This window comes from Cucurbita moschata, unplaced genomic scaffold, assembly GCF_002738365.1.
Source record: "Cucurbita moschata cultivar Rifu unplaced genomic scaffold, Cmos_1.0 Cmo_Scf00069, whole genome shotgun sequence".
Taxonomy (NCBI): domain Eukaryota; kingdom Viridiplantae; phylum Streptophyta; class Magnoliopsida; order Cucurbitales; family Cucurbitaceae; genus Cucurbita; species Cucurbita moschata.
In genome coordinates, this window is record NW_019268585.1 from 106,332 (window position 1) to 117,522 (window position 11,191).

At 33.1% G+C, this 11,191-nt stretch overlaps 1 protein-coding gene across 1 annotated transcript; it reads right to left on the reverse strand.

Annotated features, from left to right (window-relative positions):
• Positions 1–4,206: 4,206 nt before the first annotated feature.
• LOC111438029 (histidine-containing phosphotransfer protein 1-like) lies at positions 4,207–7,087 on the reverse strand. Its single transcript, XM_023075994.1, has 6 exons — positions 6,966–7,087; positions 6,158–6,288; positions 6,003–6,071; positions 5,236–5,307; positions 5,035–5,107; positions 4,207–4,419 (listed from the first exon to the last, which is right to left on the reverse strand). The coding sequence occupies exons 1-6, from the start codon at positions 7,026–7,028 to the stop codon at positions 4,375–4,377; spliced, it is 453 nt and encodes a 150-aa protein (XP_022931762.1). The 5' UTR covers positions 7,029–7,087; the 3' UTR covers positions 4,207–4,374.
• Between the last annotated feature and the right edge of the window lie 4,104 nt (positions 7,088–11,191).

Genomic DNA, 11,191 nt, shown 5'->3' on the forward strand with positions numbered 1-11,191 from the left:
TTTTTTTTTTTTTTTTTTTTTCGTTTTCGTTTTCTTGTTTTCATTTATTTATTTATTATATATATATATATATATATATATATATAATATTTTCTTTTTCTTTCTTTCTTTCCCGGGTCGTTACAGTGTGAGCCGTGTGTAGGAAAGTACTACACATCCAATTTATCCGAGACGGGAGGCCACCCCTAAGATGATTAGAGATAGGTCCCTAAATCATGATTGCATGTGTTTGCATTTGCATGGCCCCTATAGTGGGGCCACTTACTGAGTATTCTTTGAAATACTCAGGCCGTGTGCCACATCATTTTTCAGGTAAAGGCAAGGCGCACTTGTACGTTGGACGGCGGCATCGCGAGCAGAGACTGTGGCACGTGCATAAGGTAGACTCATATTTAAATTTCTAGTCTTAAGTTAGAATAGGTTGTTTTGCATTTCATTGTTTTAAATTATTTTGTATTTGTTTTCTCTAAATTTCAGTATTTCATATTTAAACACGTAAGACCATGGCTGTGTTTTCCAGTGAAGGAGTTATTTTAAACGTTTTTTTTTTAAGTTTACGTTATCAATTATATTCATGTAAGAGTTATATTTCAGCATTATAGATGAGCATGAGACATTAGTAGCAACTCTGAGTATGTGGAAATTTAGGGTCGTTACAGTAACGATTACAAAGTGAGCCGTATCAATAGTGTTACCAAGATAAGGCACCAACCTTATTCATATATTATAGACTCTTTAGGTTATTACTTAAACACGATCCTCTTGTATGTCAACCACATACTATTCAAGATTACATTAATAACCTTGGATTTTCATACCATGGATAACAATTAAATTACAAATAAAATAATATAAATTATTGTTAAAAACTAAATAATTAATTACGAGACTTTAGGGCATAAATTCCAACAATGAATACCCTCGTCTGTGCGCATTCGCACTCATCATCATATTGTGCGCGGCCACACTCATCATCTCTAGGGAAAGTAACCCTATGCTTATGAACATACAATATGCATGAGGTCCCTCTAAATCCATCATAACGTCTCTTCTGACACAACCCTCTAGTCTCATCTCTTTGTTACTCTAGGTAACACGTACTCGTGGATATTTATATTAATATCATTTTCATGCTCTTAGGGTTGTGTCCTATGTTGATCTAACGACATGATGCAATATGACACTCATCATCATATAACATGCTCAATATGGAAAACATCATCATATTAAGGTAAACGTCACACAATCATCATACTCATCATATTGTCAGAAAGTGCATCAAGCATACCAAGTACGTCATTCATATAATATCATCACATTATTATCTAACGTCATCAAGCCATCATATAACATCATCACATCATCATCTAACGTCATCACATCATCACATAACATTATCACATCACCATATAACATCATCACATCATCATCTAACGTTATCACGTCATTACATAACATTATCACATCATCATATAACAACATCACATCATCTTATAACAACATCGCATCACTATCTAACGTCATCACATCATCACATAACAAAAAGCATAAATGACATGTGCAACGGCTGCTAGGCACGTGTCATCATACATAAGACAAATCTTTCGATTGAGCCGATAGTAAGGCCATTTACCTGATTAGCTTAGACTTGTATCACCAATTTATCAAGTTCAGTTTTGTTCTTTGTATCCAAGCCAACCTATATGAATTATTACATCAATTTCAATTCTCTAAATTAATTTTACAATGGTCCGTATTAAACTTCATGTGAGCATTAGAGACTTTATGAGTATTATATATATATATAGATCATCCTTTTTACTCTATGTATTTACTCTGTCAAATTGTTTCTGTATTTATTTTAATTCTGTTCACAAATCTTCCCTCTTCTTCTTCCCTTGTCTCCTCTTTTCTTTTTCTGTATTTACTTTGTTAAATATATATATATTCCTCTATCTCTCTCTTTTAGTTTTTAGACATCTCTTTCTTTTTCCTTTCCTCTCTACTACTACTACTATTATTATTATTATTATTATTATTATTATTATTATTATTATTATTATTATTATTATTATTATTATTATTATTATTTTCTTTTCCTCTCCTTATTTCTTTTCCAATCTCCCTGTTTAATTTTTCCTTCCTTTAGTTTGTTAGCCGTTTAGTAAATGAGGAGGAGATCTGATTCAACTCCTTGTTTAATTCTTTTCCTCTCTATTATTATTATTTTTTTCCTTCATCTTTATTATTATTTTTTTTTCTTTTCCTCCCTTTATTTCTTTTCTGATCTCCCTATTTAATTCTTTCTCCCTTTATTTCTTTTCTGATCTCCCTATTTAATTCTTTCTTCTTTGTTTAGCAGTTTAATAAATAAAGAGGAGATCTGATTCTAAATAATTGTATAAAAGAAAAGATCTATGATTTCATCTAAAAATTTGACATGATTTATAACGCTAACTAAAATCTAAATAATTTGGTAATGGAAGAAAAGATTTTCTTTTTTAATAATGTACTTTGTCCATTTTCAACCTGGTAAATATCTAAAATCTAAATAATTGAAAAAGAGATCTAACATAACTTTTCAAAAATAAAACAAAATAAGGTCTACTTATCTCTTTCCCTTAAATCTGTTCAAGTAAGCCTTTTCCAATTTTTCTCTCCCAAAATCTGTAATCTTTTTTTTAGAGATATTTGGGGAAGGTGGGGGAGAGTCTATCATTTATTTTTTAATTATTATTATTTATTATTTATTTAAATTTTTTACACTTACCTGATTAGTTTAGGCTGTCACCAATTTTGAGAGTTCGATTTTGTCATTTGTATCCCAATCAACCTATAGAACCGACAACAATTTATATTTCAATTCTTTAAATTTTACAATGGTCCAGATATTAGATTTCATGTGTGAGAATTTATGAGTATATATAGATATATAATTCTATTCTTTATTAAAATCTCATTTTCTATTATTACTCTTTTAGGAAAAATATTGTTAAGGAAAAATTTGATGAGTTTCCTGGCTCTAATATTTCTTGTTTTACCTATAAATTATGTTAAATTTCATTTATGTATTCACAATTAGATTTTTCCTTTTTCATCTATGTATTTATTCGGTTAAATTTTCCTTTTTCCTCTATATTTATTTTAACTAAAGTTTCCTTTTTACTTATCTTTTAAATCTTTTCACAGATATTGTTTGCCAATGTTCTTTTAATTAGAAGATTTTCCATCGATGCTATTTAAAATCTAAATAATTAGATAAGGAAAGAAGAGATCTGATAGTTTACTGGCTAAATCTTTTACAGAAAAGAAGAGATCTAAAATATAGCTTATAGGCTAAATCTTTTACAGGGAATAAGAGATCTGAAATATAGCTTACAGGCTAAATCTTTTACCAAAAAAAGAGATCTGAAATATAGTTTACAGGCTATATCTTTTATTAAAAAAAAAAAAGAGATCTGAAATATAGCTTACACATTCAATCGCAAGTAACTGCTGATTGGCATTTTTGTTTTTTTTTTTTTTTATCTGAAACTGAGATGATTTGAGAAGAGCGTTGAGATCTGACAAGGAGATGGAACTCTTCTCTCCCTCTGAACTTTTAAGGCTAGTTTTGCAATATATCAACTTTTAGAGCTATTTTAGAGGTTCTGACCTTGAGAGGTATTCTCCAATTTCCCGATTGTTAAGGTCATTTTTCTTATTTCCAGCATTTTTGTTTCTACCCTTTCTTGGGCATTACAACTATATTATGTATAAAAGGGGAAAACCATATCTCAAGATTGAATATTTTATATATATTAAATTTTAAAAGATAAAAATATATTTATTTTATTCGATACATTACCTATTAAAATAATTAATTTTGCGAGATATATTAAATAAAAATATATATTTAAAATTTGAATGGGATTCAAATTGATTAAATATATGTGTGGTCATATTTTTTTGGCGACCGAGCGATTTTTTGTTTTTTTTATACGTAGTCGTTAAGTCTATGCCAATTTGACCTTTCACATCTTTTATTTCTATTTCACTTTTAAACTACAAACTCTAGTGGTTGATAGTAAAGTTTTTATTTATTTCCAATTAATTAACTTAACATGTAAGGGGTACTCGTACTAGATTTAATGATTTCTATTAAAATAATATGAGCTTGCAACGAGCATGTTTTCGTTTCCTCTTTAAATGACATAAGCATGTATATGACAATAAACCCGAGCTGATCTAGGGTTTAGAAAATTGGATCCTTAAAAAAAATTATGACATTATTTCAAAAAGGCAAAAAAAAAAAATAATAATAATAATAATAATAATAATTACAAGTCAAAAATCCCGTTGACTTTTATTTCTTGTGTTTTGATTGGTTGGTTGTTACATTGGATTTGAGGCATGGGCTTCCAAAAGCTGTTGCTCTAGCTGCAATGTCAACGCAAAAACAATCATTAAGCTCCTAATTTTTATCTAATCAAATATAATTAACATTTACAATCAATTTCTTTTATTTCCCTTTTTCATGGGTTTTAGTTACATTGAGAGTATGGATGTTCGTGGATTAGATTAGGTCCGCTTATGACCTTTTTGAGTCTTGAGACTCAAAGCTAGGTTACCGGGTAGTGTGCTAGTGAGGACGTTGGTCCCACTAGGGTGGATTGTGAGATCCCAGAATGGTTGGAGAGGAGAACAAATCGTTCTTTATAAGGGTGTGGAAACCTTTCTCTAACAGACTCGATTTAAAACCATGAGGGAAACACAAGAAAAAAAAGTCCAAAAAGGACAATATTTGCTATAGTGGATTGGATTAAATCCAAGTTTTAAGGAATATAAATGGTCCATCAAATTTTTATTTATTTTAACCAAACCCAAACTGTACTGGTTGGGTTATGGGTTTTTATATCAATTAATTTTTGTAACACCCTATGAAAAAATTATAGATTTTTTTTTTTTTTAAAAAAAAAGAGAGACAAAAATATATTATTTAAAGAAAAAACAATAAATAAATAAAATTTTTATTAAACGAAATAATCCAACAACCTTGAAGAGAGTCTCGAACTTGTCCTTCACCGAAGCAAATTCTTCCTTCACATGTTGTAAACATTTCAGACACCTTCAAAATTAAAAAAATTAAATATTAAATATTAAAAATAAATGAAAAAAATTACAATTTCTTTTTTTATTAGTTAATAAATATTCAAATTTTAATACTAATAATGAATAAATAAATAAACAACTGACCCTTCAATATTCTTGTCCTGGCAGTTGGTGCGGAAAGGAATGCAAGCCATCTGCACTTTGTTTGCTCCAATGCTGCGTTATTACCAACAGTCAAAAACCAAAAATTCATATTATTATTTTTTGAGTTTTAATATTTTTAATTATTTTTTTTTTCGGGTTCGGTTAAGTTAAAATAAAAAATTCGGCTCAATTCTTGGGTTGACATTTTCTGGGGCAATTCATCCCGACCAACCCGAAAATAAAATTACAGCCTAACCCTAAACCTACTGTTAAAATTATTATGAAAAACTCAAAATATTTGACATTTATAATTTATGTTAGTGATATATTGGCTCTGTTTATGACATTTAAATTATTAGCGTACAGTAAGATTTTTTTAAATAATTAAAAAAAAAAACTCTAAACAATTTGAAGGGTTGGGTTGGGTTAGATTGTGAACTCTATTTGGATTGCTCGGGTCACTAACCCACCCAATCACATATTTTGAGTTTGTTCAAACGATTTTGCTAACCCAACACGTGTACACCTCTAATTTTTTAATATCAACACTTAATCACATTCGGGATATCTGAATTGAATGCAAAAAAAAAAAAAAAAAAAAAAAAAAGAAAAAATTATTTTAAATTCGAACATAGTTTAACGGTTAAAGTATATATCTTGAACTAATAGGTTAGAGATTCAAATTCTTCCAACAGGGTCGGTGAAGGTCGATTTATGAGATAAGTGAATAGGGAAGGAATAAGAAAGAAGAAAAGGGAAAAGTGAACCTTGAGCTGCTGCCTTTCAACTGGTGAACATAAGCATCAACTTTGTTGAAATCAATACATTTGTGATCTCTGCAATGAAAAAGGAATCTGTTTTAAGAATCAACAAAGCAAATAAATAGATATCCAAATCATTCAAATAATAAATTTCCCCATACAAAGCTTTAGCAAGTTCATTGATAAGCCTTTGAGAGTCTTCAAAGAATATAGAAACCACTTCCACCACAAACTCTGGATTGCTCTCATCTTGCAAACTTTGAAGCTCTTTGAATTCATCATTCAAATATCCCTAAACAAAACACAAAACTATTGAAAACCCGCATAATATTTTATCCCCTTCAAATCATATGCAAAAATTATGAAGGACCGTAGTTTTTGTGAGAATTTCATATTTGTTGGAGGGGAGAACGAAACAACCTTTGTAAGGGTGTGGAAACCTTTAAAAACTTTGAGGGGAAACCCGAAAGGGAAAATCCAAAAAGGACAATATTTGCTAGCAGTGGGTCTAGGTCATTACAAATGGTATCAGAGCCAGACATTGACCCATGTGACAGCGAGTAGGCTGTTCCTCAAAGGGGGTAGATATGAGGCGGTGTGCCAGTAAAGACGCTGGGCCCTAAAGGGAGTGGATTTGGTGGGGGTCCAACATCGATTGGAGAAAGGAACGAGTGCCAACGAGAACGCTGGGCCTTGAAGGAGGGTGGATTGTGAGAATCCCACATTGGTTGGAGAGAAGAAGGAAACACAGTTTATAAGGCCTAGCAGACGCGTTATAAAAACCTTGAGGGAAAGCGCGAAAGGAGGTGGTGGGTCTAGGTCGTTACAGTTTTATTTGTACCAATACAAACATAACCGAGCAAATATAATGCACAAACAAATTTCGGTGAATAAGACATCTAAACTCGGATAACATAAACAGAAGTCGGGACGAAAAGAGTATTTTTTGAATTGTATTCAATATCTAACCTCTTTGAAGAGTGAGAGTGTGTAATCAAGCAGCTGCTTTTGTAAATGAAGCACACCTTCCATTATTGAAAAGCTTTGAGAAATCCACAAGAGAGGCAGGGGGGAAGGAGATGGACTTTATAATAACAATGAAAGCTAAAGAAGGGAACTGTCTTTTCTTTCACTTCCTTGCATTATTGATTATTCCCTTCTCCATGTGGACTAAAACAACTCATCAATTATGAGCCAATACAATCTCAAAGCTACTATTTTATGGTTAAAGATACCGAACGAAGATGTTGGGCCACGAAAGGAGTAGACACCGGACAGTGTGCCAACAAAGACACTGGACCCTAAATGAGGATGGATTGTGAGATCCCACATTAATTGGAGAAAGAAACGAGTGCCTTGCTTAACCCTAAATGGGGTGAATTGTGAGATCCCGCATCGGTTAGAGAGAGGAACGAAACATTCTTTATAAGGGTGTGAAAATCTCTTATAAAGAATGTTGGGCCTCGAAAGGAGTAGATACCGGACAGTGTGCCAACAAAGACACTGGACCCTAAATGAGGATGGATTGTGAGATCCCACATTAATTGGAGAGAGAAACGAGTGCCATGTTTTACCCTAAATGAGAGTGAATTGTGAGATCCCGCATCGGTTGGAGAGAAGAACGAAACATTCTTTATAAGAGTGTGGAAATCTCTTCCTAGCATACGCGTTTTAAAATCTTGAGGGAAAAGTTCAAAAGGAAAAGCGCAAGAGAACAATATCCATTAGCAATGGGCTTGGACGGTTACAAAAATGCACATCCTAACCGAGAACAAAACAAACATGTGCTCATAATAGCATATTATTATTCACATTCTCCAATGTACTCCTACCATGTATCCACTCCCCCTTTCACATCCCTTTTCTTTAGACTCATTATTGTTTCTTTTTCTCTATTTTTAAGGTGCGTTGAACATTTTTGTTTTGTTTTATTTGTCCAAAGAGCATGCCTTACTTGTCTTTTGTGTGGCCAAATAATACTCTCCATTTTCTAATTTCTTTTGATATTTTAATAATTTATTAAATAATCGACATTATTTTATTTTAATTTAAAAGAATTTCTGGGCCTTCTGTGAAGACCCGTCAAATTTCTGAAGAATGCTCATTTGGGTCTCGATCACGTGGTTGAAGTATCGAGAAAGGCGAAAAACTCCCATTTTAGCGCGGACAGAAAGCATTTTCTTATTCTGGATTTAGTGGCCGATGGATCACTAAAGAGAAAATTGGGGAGACATTCTTCATCGATCTAGTGGCTAATCACCGATAAAATTCCATTTTTCCACGCTTCGAGTCTCCTCGAGTTCCTGCACTAGAGAGAGAATTGAAGAAAAATTAAAATTTAAAAATAAACTTATAGAAGAATTATAAAATAAAAGGGAAAAAAACAGTCTTATCTAACCTTATCTTAGCTCATCTACTTTATTATTCCTTACATACACATACAAACATTAGTTTAGGGATTTTATATTTGATGAATATATTCTAAGTCACATGTAGATATATTATTGTAAAATATTGAAATAAACTTTTGTGGTGGTGGCATTATTTGATTGGATAATTGGTTGTGAGCTGCCCAAGGGAACATCAATAGCATCTATTCTTTGGCTTTACTCTATCAAGCATGGCATGTGACTAGTTTTTATTTTATTACTTTCCTTTTGCTTTGGCCATTATTGGTGATGTTCAATGTCTACCAACCTCCAATGTTTAAAAAAATGTATTGTTTTGGTTGGTAAGATGCTTGGAGGGTTCTTACACGTGTCGAAAACCGAAGGATTGAGATAATAGATACCTACCTCTTTCTAAAATATAATTGAGTAATTTTTAGTACACATAGCTCACATTCCTAAATTTAAGTTCGTGGGTAGTTTTGACATATATTTTAGTATTTTCGTGTATGTATTTGGGTACTTCTAGTGTAACGGCCTAGGTCCATCTCGAGTAAATATTGTCTTTTTTGAGCTTTCCCTCAAGATTTTTAAAAGGTGTATGCTACGGAGAGGGCTCCACACCTTATAAAGAAAGAGTGTTTTGTTCTCCTCTGCAACTGATGTAAGATCTTACAATCCACCCCCCTTCAGGGGTCTGTGTCCTCGCTGGCACTCGTTATTTCTCCAATCGATGTGGGACCCCCACCAAATCCACCCCCCTTCGAGCCCTAACGTCTTTACTGACACACAGCTTCGTGTCTACCCCCTTTGGGGAACAGCCAGGTTTGGCTCTGATACCATTTGTAACGGCTCAGGTCCACCGCTAGCAGATATTGTTCTCTTTAGATTTTCCCTTTCGGACTTCTCCTCAAGATTTTTAAGACATGTCTGCTAGGGATATGTTTCCACAACCTTATATAGGGTGTTCCGTTCTCCTCCCCAATCGATCTAAAATCTCACATATAGAATATGGAGGAATTAGCGTGAAATTGATGATTCAAATGAAAAATAAGGTATGCTTAAGCTTTGAAGAGTAATTTGAAGCATTCAAGTCGATTAAAGAAGTGTTGCAACAAAAGAATATGATATGAAAATATCTAGACATTGTCTAGAGCATACTAAAAATCATGTAACCAAGCCTCAACGCCCATCTATCCACTAACCTCCGGCAACCTCTTCCCTAGAATACCTCAGTCAACCCCATTTCAAACGACAAAGTTTGTGACACTAAAAAATTAAAGGAAAAATAGCTTCAACAAGAATAAATGGCCCATGTAAGACCAAAAGGATAAAAGAAAGAAATGAAAAAGATCAAGAAGTCTTAAGCAAATTATTTCTATATCCTAACAAGTAATTTTAAGGACTTAAAAAGCATTTGGAGAAGGATCGGAAAGGAAAAAGTAAGCGAAAATGATGAAAAGGTCATTTTTTCAATTTTTAAGGAACTTTTTAAATTTTTAATTCCTTATCTAGTTCAAAAGGTAGAAAAATTATGGATAATTACAAAAGTGCCATTCTACTAGAAATAAGAACCTCCACCGTGACCATTGCACAAAATCTATCGAATCTCGACTCTTAGCCATTGGTTCTCCTCCAAAATTGGATATAATCTAGAACACTCACATATCATCACATCCAACGACTAGGATTCAAAACCAAGGCCAATAAGGCTCTGATCATATTTCCAAAGAATTATCCAAAAAATTCAATCTCCAAATCACGAAAATTCTGGAGGTTTCAACGTCGATGGAAGCTTCCCCTATAAAATCTGAAGTTGGGACAATAGTTTGGAACAAGAATCGGGCAATGTCGAGCTTCCAATTGTAAGCAATAAGCATTTAGATTTTGGGTCTCTTACTCTCAAATTTCTTCCAAATTCGAAAGCAATTCTCCACCATTCCTCTTCCAACTTGTTCCTATAGTTTCTAAACAAGATTATCCACAAGTTCTATGAAAGAATAGAGTAGTGAAAATGCCCAGAAACCATTCCCCCAATCCAATCCGCTACTAAAGAGCTTTAAGGAAAACTCAAAAATCCAATTTGAGGATACACGGTAATTCTCGAGCAAGGACGATCCCAATAAGTTTCTACACCTCCAAGGAATGTTTCCAAAGAAGACCACACAGAGAAATAACCTTAGGAATGTGCCTAACTGAAGAAAATCAGTTTCGGGCTCAAATTGTGGGTAAGTTTCGAATCTACGGTCCATTTTGATGAAGGAAGAATTTGAGTAACTTTGATAAAGGAATCCAGAGCTGTAACGTCATAGAACAAGCTACCAAAGAGATCGAAAATCGGGTGTGTCCGGTAACTTGAAGGGTGAGAGCAATTTTCTAAAATTGGGTACACACTCACAAAAGTTATTCCAAACCAATTCCTTTAGCATGAGAAAAGGATATGAAAGAGGTTCCACGAAGAAATTTGGCCTTGAAAACTCCTAGAATTGACTACCTAATACGAAATCCTCTGTTTTTGCTCCGCGGAGAAATAAGATTTTGGACAAACTTTGGAAGCTAATATCTTAGGCTACAATCCATGAGAAGGTATGGAATCAATCCCTAGCTCTTCCTTGTAACACCATCTTTAAGTTTCATGAAGAAATCGAGGGAAGAAACGGTATGATCAGAGTTGTGGAAGGCAATTTTTAGACGTCGACACAAATGACGTGCACATCTTCTTCTAGTCCAGAGGAAGAAGAAAACGATTTCAGTATATCTTCTTTATTTACATAACATGTTCACAACACTCAAAAATAGAGTAGAAAT

Coding starts and splice junctions, on each gene's coding strand:
- LOC111438029 (XM_023075994.1), bottom strand. CDS start 7,028: ATGGAAGGTGTGCTTCATTTACAAAAGCAGCTGCTTGATTACACACTC. Junction 6,289..6,965: donor CACTCTCACTCTTCAAAGAG/GTTAGATATTGA, acceptor TGTTTTGTTTAG/GGATATTTGAATGATGAATT. Junction 5,308..6,002: donor TTGAAAGGCAGCAGCTCAAG/GTTCACTTTTCC, acceptor GTAATAACGCAG/CATTGGAGCAAACAAAGTGC.